Genomic DNA, 13,182 nt, shown 5'->3' with positions numbered 1-13,182 from the left:
ACTTATTTAAAAATGACCTCTAATACTCATGCCTGCATTTATCATTCTTGAATCATTCTCTTAAAAGAATTACAACAATACGTGGACATTATTTTAGGAACACAATATATCACATTAAATTTCTTCAAGAGAAAGTACCAATAATTTATTATTTTAATCTGTTTTCTTAAAGTAAGCTATTATTTTAGTCTGTTTATTAGCTGAGTTCCCTTTTTTCAAGTATTATTGACGTAGGTACAAAAAGATTTTATGTATAATGATGGTTAAACAAACCAGTAAATGGAAAAAGGAGAAAAGTACCAACATATACAAAATGCATTCTGTACAGCAGGCAAATCTTTTATGTAAATTATCACATTTAACCCTCACAAAAGTCTCTGTGAGATAATACTATTATTTCATTTCACAGATCAGAAGGGTAAAGTGACTTGCTCAAAGTCACAGATAAACAGTGGGTAGCAGACCTGGGATGTAAACTCAGTGAGGCTCCAGAAACTGACCTCTACTGCTACCCCATGCATTTCTCATGATCATCTCAGTGAACTGGATTATGCTGGTTTCGGGCTAAAAGCTGAAATATACCCAACTGCTCTACATAACAGAAGAGTAATATGGAATTTCTGAGTCTATCCACAGAAGAGAAGCAGAAACAAAATGGGGAGAAAGAAGGATGGGGGGCAAGGAGAGAGCAAAAGGACACAACTCACTTCAAGATATGTCCCCAAATCTATAGGCAAATCTACTAAACTCACAAAAGATTCTTGTTAGTGGATTTCCTACGAAATTTTTGAAGGGCTGAGCTTTACCCTCCCTCGAAGTACAAAAGATTAGAATCAACACACAAATAATCAGGAGGCAAGGAGACCAAAAGAAAGTAAGTCTTCAGGAAACTCCAGAAGCATTGGGAGAAGGCTTTGGATTCTCACATGTTATGGACAGAGTGGTGTTGGAGGAGAAATAAATGATAAGAAGGTCTTGGAGGGGCAAAGAAAAGTCAGCTAATTCCATAATGAAGTTAAACAGAGGGGAAGTCCAGCTGTGTATTTCTTATTCCTCTCTTCCCTTCTGAATTATTTAGCCATCTTAGCACCATTTTTCTATATATATAATCAAATTAGTAAGACAAAAATTACTGATTTAATGTTTTTCTATTTGCTCTTTATATCATGTAGATTTGAACTGTGGGTTATAATAAAATTAGAATTTGGCTCCAAAAAGCATCTCTCCACAACAGAATATCTAGAAGTATCACTCTGGCACAGAGCCATCCTCACCTCATGGTTTCTGTAGTTAAGAAGAGGGAAATCTTATGCTTGGAGCATAATGGTTCCAAACATAACAGGAAATTTTCTAGGCACTAGACACTGAACTGGGTTTGTATTGGCTTGAAATTCTGAGAGTTGTATTTTAAAGAGTATATTTATTCATACAATTTATAAAGGTTCATAATGAGCTACACTACTATCCTGAGTTAGGATGTCATATTGATCAAGTTGCAGAAGAATCTGAATCAGGAATACAGAGGCTGCTGTAGTATGAGCAGACCTGAGGCAAAGATGAGGTTAGACTAGATACCTACTGGCCTTCTATAATTGTAAATAGGTAGCCATGATCCACAAAGCAGTAAGAGGAAAGAAGGAGCAGAGTGGACCAGAGTGTAGGCTTCTGAATTGGAGTGAGTCTATGAGGAATGAAAAAGCAGGACAGGCTGAAGTACCATGAAGCAAGCACCATGGAGAGCTCCAGGGAAAATTAGTTGCTCCTCTGATACCTTCCTGGTCAGTTCTATTGCAGGTGGATCTACTTTTAGTTTAAGGATAAAGGCTTATTAAATATTGAAAGCCCTCTCTACATTGAAAGTCCCTGAAGTCAATAATTATATCATATATATCACCTATAAAATCTTACTCAATAGGCACTTAATACATGTAGGTTTAATAAATGATACTAAAGTCATCCAAATGCTTAATGTCGGCACTTTTCCTTATATTCCCCTAGGACCAACTAATGCCAGAGTCATCAAGAATTCATTGAATTTTTCTAGACACATTATGCTAAGTGTGTTCACACATTATCTTATAAAATCCTGTTACATCCAAAAATGATTTTATAGCACCATAAAGAAACTGGGGCTCAAAGAAATGATTACTTGCTTAGGTTTAGACAGGAAGTTAAATGGCAATTACTCCAAGCTCAATACTCTTTCTAGGTCTATGCACAGCATTTTAGGATAACATAATCTCTGAGTTGATTTGGACGCTATGGCATAGAAAACAATAATACCACCCAACTATTCATTTGCCATTCTAAATTTCTAAATACACTCTCATTTAGGAGGGGTCAGGTTAGTGGAGTGTTGGTATAATTCTCTCTGAAAAGAGAAAGCCCTAATTTGGGGTATTTGCCAATTTCTGTGATGTAAATACTACCACAGTGGCTGACTTCAAGCTCTCAACAGGATGTCACTGAACACAGAGCTGGGAAGAGAAAGTGCATAACTGACTCTACACGAGCCATTTATGAGCCAGCTCCAGCAGACCATTAGGCCATGACAATAGTTCTGGCCAATGGGTTATAAAGGAAGTAAAGTGTGTCTGTCACTCATAAAAAATTCTCATCAGAGGAGTGACACAGTCCCTTTCTTTTTTCTATTCAATGCACATTGTCTAGTCTTTTCCCCACTAAGAGAAGCCACATGTTCAAATATGATGGTGCCTCCATCAGCTTGGGTTCCTGAGTAACCATGTGAAGTAGAACACCTGTCAGCCCTCACAGGACATGTGACATTAGTGAGGAATGAACTTTCTTGTATTAAGCCGGGAGAATTCCTCCTGGTACTAAATGTGAGGCGTGCCCTGTTATAAACTGAATTAAAGTGTGATTGACAGAGCTGGGTTTAACTTCTCTCTCCTAAGGAGTTTCAGTGTTTTATAAAATAATAAATAAGTCAAGTAAAAAATAAAACATTTATGTGTATCTGAATTGATAGAAAATATAGATACAATTTACACACATTCAGGAGAATAAGAATAACAGATTTATTTATTTAATTTTACCAACACCTAAATAAGTCATGACAATATTAAGTAGGTATTATTTTCCCCCATTTTTCTCAGACTTGGAGAGGTTTAGGTAATTTCTTCAAGGTCAAAAAGATACTAAGTAGTGTATCTTGAATTAAAATATTTACTCTTATATGACATACTGTTCTTTACAAATTAAAGAATATTATGGTTTTAATCAAATATTTATTGAGAATCTACTGTGGGCTAGGCATTGTGCCAGCCATAAAGATATAATAAAGCCAGCTAGATTTAAATACTATCATTTTATTAGGTATTATATGTTTAAAGAAATGTGATACAAGGAGAGAAATGTACCCAAAACAAAGAGTAAATTCTGTATATGTTCACACACACACAAACACACACCTCTACACATTTATACAAAAACACAAGAGTACAGATATGTCTTTAAAGGAAACATTCTATTTGGTTGACAATCTGATATTGGCAGACCAAAATAACTGGAAAATATTCCAGGAAAAAAATCTACGATACAGCATTCCATTGACCCTAAACATTGAATTAATGCCATATCTAATCCATTTAAATAACCCACCTGGTATAGTCTGAAGGCTTATTCAAAAGAGGCACCAGGTGAGAATAATTGGAGGCCAGTATAATATTCTGCTTGTGCAGCCCTTTGTAGACTTGAGGCTTATTTAATTATGATTCCTTAGCAAGTTTGTGTCACTTGAGTATGATTTCTAAAATATCCTTATCCTAGAGAAAATGCATTAGTAGGCTCTGGCAACCAAAATAACTATCTACAAACAGAATATTTCTACTAGTCTCAGAATCTCAATATAATCATGTGGTTGGGTACATTCCCTTTTCTACTTAGGAGATTATATAAGGACAGTTTATCCCAATTTACTTAATGGAAACATCCCAGGGCATGTGCTAAATTACATGATCACATTGATAATCCTAGACTAATAGAAACAGTCTGTACCACCTAAACCTAATGGGTACTGACAGTTATTTAATGTCTTTGCAGGAAGTTTCCCTTAAACAGCAGAGCACACAGTTTGGCCTGAGAGTTTCCATGGTTATGTTCAAATACTCTATATACAGATACAGCTGCCCGAATGGAAAATTTATATTTTTTCTCAGAAATTAGATTCAGGATTTGTAGCTTCTCTACAAATGAAAATTTAGGGGCATAAAACAACTTTCTCTTTTGTTTTTAATAATACTTGCAGTTCATTTCAGTGACTTCTTTTTGGCATGTCTTCCCCTGCATCCGAGGCAACCTAAAACATCCGAGTCATTTATATGAATTGTATTGATGAGTTGACTCATTGTCTATGTTTAGCGAAAATGTCCTAATAAATCACAGAAAAGAAATTACGAGGCTTTCAGAGGAAAACCACAAAAGAAAAGAAATCGCCACTCTTATAGCATTTCAAATCATGGACATAATAAAGTGTTCTGTGTCAGTATATCAACTGTGGGTGAACTAAACCAATGCTTCTGCCTGCTTCCCTGGGTATCATCAGAATAAGTGTATTAATTTTTATTCATGAATATTTACACAGTTCTTTCCCAGGCACTATGGCATATATTGGTGACAAAGTCTGGTCTATAGCAAAATTGGAGGACAAAATCTGCACAGAAATAGATATGACATAAAGGGGAAAAATAATGCAAAAGGGAGGTGCAGAAAAATTGCAATAGAAAGCCAGAGGGAAAAGAGAATGTTCTGGATGAAAAAAGTCAGAAAAATCTTGATGAAAGTGTTGCCATTTGAGCTGAGCATTAGTGGGTAGTTATCAATCAGACATAAAGTAAGAAGAGAAGAGCATTCTAGAAAGAAGCAACAGCTTGAGACAGAGCATGGACCATGAGAATGTGGTAAGAGAGAGGGTGAGAGACACTGCAAAAGCATATTAGATTAGAGTGGAAAGGCACGTGATAGAAGATAACCAGAAAAATTGGTTGAGGCTCAATTAGGTGGTCCTTGAATACCAGTCTAAGGTCAATTAAGAGATAGGCTGTCCTCCATACTTGAGATTAAAACTGTTATGTGAAACATTCAAAAAGCCATTATTAATTCCATTGATAGAGCAGACACTTTCCAGATAGCAGAGTGCACAGGAGACAGCACCAGGGATGTGCTATCTTATCTCAGACATTTCTCCGCTTGAGAAAGCACACACGTGTAAAACGTTATCATTCATTAGCCACACAAGAGGGAGATCCAAAGTCAATAGCCATATTTATGTCAGTAGATTCAGCTCAATTTCCTTTGCACCAACCCAATACATTATTTTGGCATTTCGTTTAGGAGCAAAATAAGTTTATTATCTTTACTTGCATTGTAATGCTTATCCTTTGTTTAGTTACCACGAATTGTACTCTAGAAATTGTGTAACATCAGGACCAGAAGCTTTTTTGGTGATGACTAGATATAAATTTAAGGTAATATGATAATAGATACTGTGTCTGTTTATTGTTTTCTTAATTATAGGAGACCGAGCTTAGAAACTTGTCTACAGTGTTCCCACCATCTTATCCTCTCTCTCCTCACTCACAGACTAATCCTCAGTGCTTCTCTGTTCTAATTATCAATTAAGATGTACTCAGTGCCCATTAAGTATCATGGAACATGGCCAAAAGCAGACGCTCAGTAAATGTTTACTGAATGGATGACTGAATGAATAGGTGTGTTAGGCACAAGGAAAAACATCAGACATGTAAAATATCCCTCTTCTAGGCAAGAGTTTTATAGAGGAAATACCACTGCTAGCAATCCAAATCACTTGCAAAATGGATTCAAATACTTCACAATAAGTTGCTAATAATATGGAAGAGTGGCATCACTTGTACATATTTCAAAATCAATGATAAACAACTTAATGTCACTATTCAGAGAGCAAGAATGAACTACCTTAGTGAACTTGCTAGCTCAGGACACTGCTGGCTTAGGTCATGCTTAAATTAAAGTTTTTGAGGGATAAAGAGACTCAGAACTTCTTATACTCCTTCTTACTGTGGTCAGAGAAAGTCAGACTCAATCTAGTCATATTTTGGGCAAGTTGGTCAAAATAACCATAACATCAAATTTGGCCACATTTATTTAAAATATAACAGCAAAACACTTCATTGTTGACAATCTAATGCACTCGATAAATATTGAGCAACTACTATGTGCAAGGAACTGGGTGAATAAAACAGGCAGATGGGACCATTTCTGATCTATTCAATAAAAAATTACTAATTTTATTTCACATTGTATTTTTACTTACACCCTTATCCCATATTATCCATGTTTAAAAATCCATATTACAGTTTCTATTTTCCTTATAAGGCTGAGAGTTCTGAGAATAAAAAATTGATATTCTACGATTTAAATGGAGTTACAATGAAAACTTTCATTCTTTAAATTGGTAAAGTTAATATAAGTATTCCTTTAAAAAAAAACTGGCATGCAAAAATGGCATCTCGAATCTCTACAATGTAACACCTCCGCATACTTTCACAGAAGCTAAATAATTTGAACTATGAACCCATTGATCCCATTTTTTTATATAGGGAAGCTGAGACAATGAAAGAGTAAATGATGTAAGGGGTATCTTCATTTGAATTGTCCCAGAAGGATTCTAGAGTAAGTTGTTCATTTGGGAGGTATGACGGATGCTAACAAGCAAAGAGCAGGTAACACAGGAAAAAGAATGCAGCCCATAAAGGGTGTGCTTTTAAGCCTGCTCTCACTATAGACAACTGGAGCTTATTCCTGCAGGGGCTGAAAGCTGCTTTTGAGGGGCTTCATCCTCCGGAAGAACAGCCTTCTCCTGTTCAGGTTAAGAAAAAAAAGCCTCTCAGACACAGAAACACGGGTACCTGAGTTGGAAATAGGCCAGAGCACACTGAAAATTTTGAGAAATATGGGCAAGCCACTCAGACCATGTACTAGAGTGGGTCCCACATATAATGTGCAACAGAACTAGATCTCAGATTTATAGCATCCTGAATTTTGAGGGTATGTTCTTTCCTCCATACTGCCAAAATACAGTGCTTTCTTAGAGTGAATATATACTACTTAATGTAATTCTAGGATACAAATACCATACTGTGTTAAAGTACACAATGAATGTACATCCACCAAATACCAATAACCAGCAGTGCTTGAGAGCTTATTTTGTAGCAGGAACTATGCGAAGTACTTCATTTGTACCATCTTAATTTAATTCTCAGCATAATTCTATGAAGGAAAGGACTATTATTGCCATCCTACATTACAGAGGTGGAAAGCAAGGCACAGAGAAGTTATAGTTCTGACGTAATGCAGCTTTTAAGTGGCGGTGCTGAGATTCAAACCGAGGGCAGTTCCATACTGGGGCCTATGCCCCAACCATCATTCTCTACTGGCTCCATCTCTGATTGTTTTGGAAGCAGACAGTGGCTAACACAATCAATCTGCAGGTTTGATGACAGGAAAACTATCCAAGAATTTTAAGTCTATTTATAGTGGTACTGATGCCTTTCGTGGTCATCAAAACTTAACATTATCAATTCATGTGATCAAGACACCTCCTACAAAAGCACCATGTTTATTGCTTTTTAGTAAAAGCATTCTCTATGATTGCTAGAGAAGATATAAATAAACTATTGTATACACTCTATAAAACATGCCAACACCAAAATAAAATAACAAATAGACTATAAAATACCTTCACTGTCCATATTCCAGCCTCTGGCTCTTTAACATTCACCACCTTGGCAGAGTTATGAATATTTAATAGCTCATTCAGGCCAAATCCCTTTTTTATCAGCTTCCCTGAAAGACAGACATAATGGTAACAATCATAATCTTTCTTTCACCTATGTATATTAGCTGTATACATTTCCAGTACAAATTACCTGATAGACATTTGTGCCTCTAGCTCAAAACATTATTTTATTTATATCTAAAATATACTCAACTTTAGCATATCTGGACATTGGAATTGAAGTAACAGATTCCTATTTGCTATGCTGATTTGATCTTATAAAGAGAGTAACAAATGACAGGCTGTAACCATATTTCCAAAGCCAGCCTAGGTAACTATTATGGCTACCAAGAAGTTATGTGCAGTCCCCAGAGACATTTACACTTAATAGATGGCAAAAACAGTAAAACAGAATAAATGTCTTTTTGAAGATCACTCAAGGTATTACTAACATAAGAGCCCTGGGCATATCTTTGCATAAAGTGTAAAACTTCAGTTTTCCATGAAGCACAACTTGAAGGCTTTTACTTGTCACAGGAATAGTTAAAGGAGGCAGTATAATGAAGTAGCATGATAGGTGGAACTTAGGAAGAAAAGCAAATTTGGAATTAAGCCATAGTTTACTTATTCACTTCTCTCTTGGCTCTCTTATGGACTACTTCTGCAGTTATATAAACAAATTGATTATAAGAATTCTATGTTTGCATCAAAAGCTTTACAATCACTGTAAATGACTTTTAAAATATCAATATCAATGACTTTTTAAAGTAGCAGAAACTTAACGCAATGGTTACAGGTACTTTTAAGTATCCAGATAATGAAAAACACAAATCTTTCCTGGATAGGTAGCATGGATGGTATTAGAAGAATGCTACCTAAAAAGACAAATCCATTTCTAAAGACAAATCCATTTTTAAGACCAAACCTGTAGAAGTCTTGAAAAACAGATTTTGCTTCCTTGTAAATTTCAATTTGATTGTTAGTGTGGATGAAGCCTTTGAGGACAATTTCATATGCTATTTTCTTTAAGGTATTAGTTATTTTCTAAGACTCAAATAAGTAAGAAAGGTAGTTTTTCCCTCCCCATTTATAAATATTCACAAATAGGTAAAAAAAATGTAGCATATACTAAAGCTACAATGGGAATAAAAATATTTTGCAAACATCAATAGGTTTAAAAAATTTTTCTAAATGCAAATATTAAGAAAAATGAGGTTTCTGTTTTTATTAGATTACTATTCAACATTAAGTCTCATTGTAATATTCAACCGGCAATGGAATCAAGCCAAAACTTAGGGTTATACTATACAATTATTGAGGAAGCAAAGTAAATTAAAACATCATTCTAACGAGAACATGAATTTGTTTTTTAATGATTGTCTCCTATAAAATTAAAATTTATCAAGAAAATGATACAGTAAAAAAATTAATCAGTGGTTTTAAGAGGAGTTTTTCCATGTGATTCACTTAAAAATAACATAAAATACTGAATTTTACAGAATAAGTTATTGTGAAGTATTTCCCCACATAAAGATGAGGAAAATATGATTTCAGGTTCAATTAAAATATTTTTTCTTTTAGATAATTTACCTACAATTAAGTTAGTACATGTGATCTGTTTAAATTATTAGGAGTTTTAGCTTTTTGAATCTCATGTTACATCAACAATACTTATGACTAAAAACATTCAGTTTTAATTTTTAAACATCTTCCCTAATCACTTTTGAATTTATTGAATTTATTCATAAAGTTAGCATTAATTTGAACAAGTAAGTGTACAAAAAATCTTTTACCTTTCATGGTTTTTCTATTTTATTATATGAATGTCCCATATATCTCACCTAAAGGATTGCGAATTTCAATCATTGGAGAAGGGCCACTCAGAGACACAGTAACCTCTTTTAGACTGGGATCAAAAGGAATCTTCCAAGTGTTCACAGCCTGTTCCAAATGATCTGTTGATAAGAGGTGAACTTTGGAAGCCTGCACCGCTTCCTCTACCCATTTTAACACCTATAAGAGAAAAAAAGAAGCGTGAGTAATATCAAAACATTTACAGCTTTATACTACCTCGAATTCCTGGTGCAGTAGTTGACTCTGCTTAATTATATGACTCCATCACTTTCTGTACTGGTGTGAGGTTTATTTCCATCACAGTGAAGACAAACTTTCCAAACCCTCAGAATGGGAGAAAATATTCACAAATGATAAGACCAACAAGGGATTATTCTCCAAAATTTACAAACAGCTCATGCAGCTCAATATCAAAAAAACAAACAACCCAATGGAAAAATGGGCAGAAGACCTAAATAGACATTTCTCCAAAGAAGACATACAGATGGCCAAGAGGCACATGAAAGCATGCTCAACATTGCTAATTAATAAAGAAATGCAAATCAAAACTACAATAAGATATCACCTCACACCAGTCAGAATGGCCGTCATCAAAAAATCTACAATTAACACTGCAGAGGGTGTGGAGCAAGGGAACCGTCCTACACTGTTGGTGGGAATGTAAATTGGTAGAGCCTCTAAGGAGAACAGTATGGAGATATATATACAATGGAATACTACTCAGATGTGGTATATATACAATGGAATACTACTCAGCCATAAAAAAGAATGAAATAATGCCATTTGCAGCAACATGGATGGACATGGAGATTATCATACTAAGTGAAGGAAGTCAGACAGAGAAAGACAAATATCATATGATATCGCTTATATGCGGAATCTAAAAAAATGATACAGGCAGATTATCAACTTTGAAGAAATAAATTTTAAGGAGGTATGGGAGGAAGGAATACATTTTATAAAACGTTACAAGGAAGTTCATGACTGACCTTTGAATAGTAGGAGTTTTAAGTATGCTGTTAAAAATCTGTAAGGGACAGTTAAGAAAATTATCAGACTGTAAGAGAAATGTGTGAGCTTGCCAAACAAGGATTTCAGTGTAGATTTTGTCTTTATCAAATGAAGTTAAAGGAACAAGTTAAAGTTTGAATGGAAGAGCCTGCCATTGTTGCTCCACATCTGGTTGTTGCTGTTTGCATTCCTTTATTGAGCCTACATCTTCATAATCTTTTTGGCAGGTATATGTTGCACACTTGTTTCATGCTCAAGACAGGATCAGGGAGCATGGATACTGACAACTGATTTGTCTGTTTTCTTCTTTTTCCATGACTGTATCTACTGCCTCATCTTGATTTACAAGCAAAACCTAGAAAACCTACAAAAATAAGTGTTTTGTGGTTTATCTAGGAATAATACAGAAAATATTGCTGTTATTTTTGGTGAAGAAAATAAATTTTGTATAGTTTATTTCAACCTAAATAAAATGTGAATTTTGTTTAAAAATTTTTTTTTAAATGATATAAATTAACTTATTTACAAAACAGAAACAGCCTCACAGACTTAGAGAATGAACTTGTGGTTACCAGGGGGGAAGGGGGTGGGGGAGGGATACATTGGGAGTTTGGGACTGACATGTACACACTGCTGTATTAAAAAAAAAAAAAAAAAAGGACAAACTTTTCCTACATCCACTTATTATAGTAGGTTCAGAATAAAATGCTAGTTTAACTCATGCACAGATTTCAATTTTTATATCTTGGAATAATATATTCAAAATGAGATTACAGTGTCCAAAAACCAGTTGTGCAGAGATATTACATGCAGAGGTATTACAGACAGTTCTATTTCTCAAGAGAAATGAAAAGAACCTATAAAAAACATGGTAATGGCAATACTGAGATTCTTTTTCCCTCCATTCTTTCTTTCTGGACTTCTTTCAAGGTCCAATTTATAAAAGATAATTAGCAAATTATCAAATCCAATTCAATATATTGGGTATTGAATTATTGTAATAGAGTATACTATAATTATATATTGTATATTTTAATATATATTGTAGTATATTAATTATTGAAAAATAATTGCCATGCCAGCAAAATATTCATTTTATGATAAAATAAATAAGTAAAAAATAATGGGAAAAGTAACCACTGTATTTTTTTAAAATGGAAAAATATTTTACCACCAATTTAAGTGGTGTGTCCTTGAAAACTAGGCTTTAGGAAAATATTAAGAAACTGGGTTATAATAGGGTATTAATGACTCACTGTGAACAAGTAAATCTTCCAGTCCACAGAAATGTTCTGCAACAGCAAACACAATTGCTCATTAAACAAACAGGTCATGACTGGACAGGTACTGCTTAGTTAAACTTACTAGAATTACTTCTAAATCATACTAAGCTTTAATCCATCTCAGATCTTTCTCTGGTTCATATATCCTTTAAGACTATATCCCGTCATAAGAATTTCCCTTGTAATTATGCATAAAACACTGATCAGTGCTGGATATTAAGGTACAGCCAAGCTACTCAAAATAAACAAAAACATATTTGAAATTTCAATAGTAGTAGCCACAAATCAATGAATCAAACAAGTACTGTGCAATAACTTAATTCTCTGTAAAAAGGATCCCCCCATTTTCTTTTTTTGTCCTCAAGGATGAGGAAAGTGGCTAAGACATATTATCATAAAATTAACAGTGTGAGGCAATTATGTTCATTCATTAAATAAAGGTTTATTGTTCAAAGTACTCTTCCAAGTACTGAGTGTTGATGAACATATTTTTAGTCAATATTTAGTAATAGCACTTCTTCTCTGAACTAGTATCTTTTTGCATTATTTTGTAGTCTGCATTATTCGTTTTTAATAAATCTTTTTACCTTTCCTCCAAGGTCCAGAACCACAGCTCCTTTATCATTGTATACCCTGAACCAAGCGACCTGCTCTACACATAATAAAGGTGGGATATGTACTAATGTCCATGAAGTTGGTCAAAATGATGATAAAAACGATGTCTTCTTAAATAAAAGACTGTTATGGGCATTCATGAAACAGGGAGCCCTAGTTGAAATAATGTATGTAAGGTGCCCATCACAGTACTTGCCACATAGTGGATATTCATATGTTTTCCTCCATCTCCAACTAAATTCCCTTCTCTGCCCCTAACTGAATGACTTCATGGGCAAAGTGAAAAAACTTACCCATGAAAGTCAGATAAGATTTCTGTAAATGAAAAAGAGACACAGTCATTCCAGGTAGAAGAGAAGTTCTGAAGAAACACAGAGAGACAGAAGTACTCATATATGTTAAGAACATGAGTGCATCCCACTGGCTACAGTTAAGTGCTCAGAAAAGGGAGAAGCGGAAGATGAGGTTGGAAGGTTGTGTCAGGGGCAGACTATGTATGGTCACAAAGTCAAGCTATGACAATCGGATTTTATCCTAAAGACCCAAATGAAAAATTCCTGAAGGACTTTATGCAGAGGAGTAATACATTGAAGGTATTATTTTACAAAGAAACACCTGTAGTGGTATCATCAACTAACTTGA

The 13,182-nt window shown here is 34.6% G+C and overlaps 1 protein-coding gene across 1 annotated transcript in view; it reads right to left on the bottom strand.

The window, feature by feature from the left end:
• Positions 1-13,182, bottom strand: part of HMCN1 (hemicentin 1) — a 554,195-nt gene that overhangs the window by 338,719 nt on the left and 202,294 nt on the right. The window contains exons 5-6 of the mRNA XM_024133815.3: positions 9,619-9,790; positions 7,739-7,845 (exon numbers count right to left, since the gene is read on the bottom strand). Of these exons, the coding sequence (XP_023989583.1) occupies positions 7,739-7,845; positions 9,619-9,790 (279 nt within the window). The remainder of the gene's footprint in view (positions 1-7,738; positions 7,846-9,618; positions 9,791-13,182) is intronic.

The sequence above is a fragment of the Physeter macrocephalus genome, chromosome 4 (assembly GCF_002837175.3).
Source record: "Physeter macrocephalus isolate SW-GA chromosome 4, ASM283717v5, whole genome shotgun sequence".
NCBI classification, from domain to species: Eukaryota; Metazoa; Chordata; class Mammalia; order Artiodactyla; family Physeteridae; genus Physeter; species Physeter macrocephalus.
This window is presented reverse-complemented; position numbering and strand designations above follow the sequence as displayed.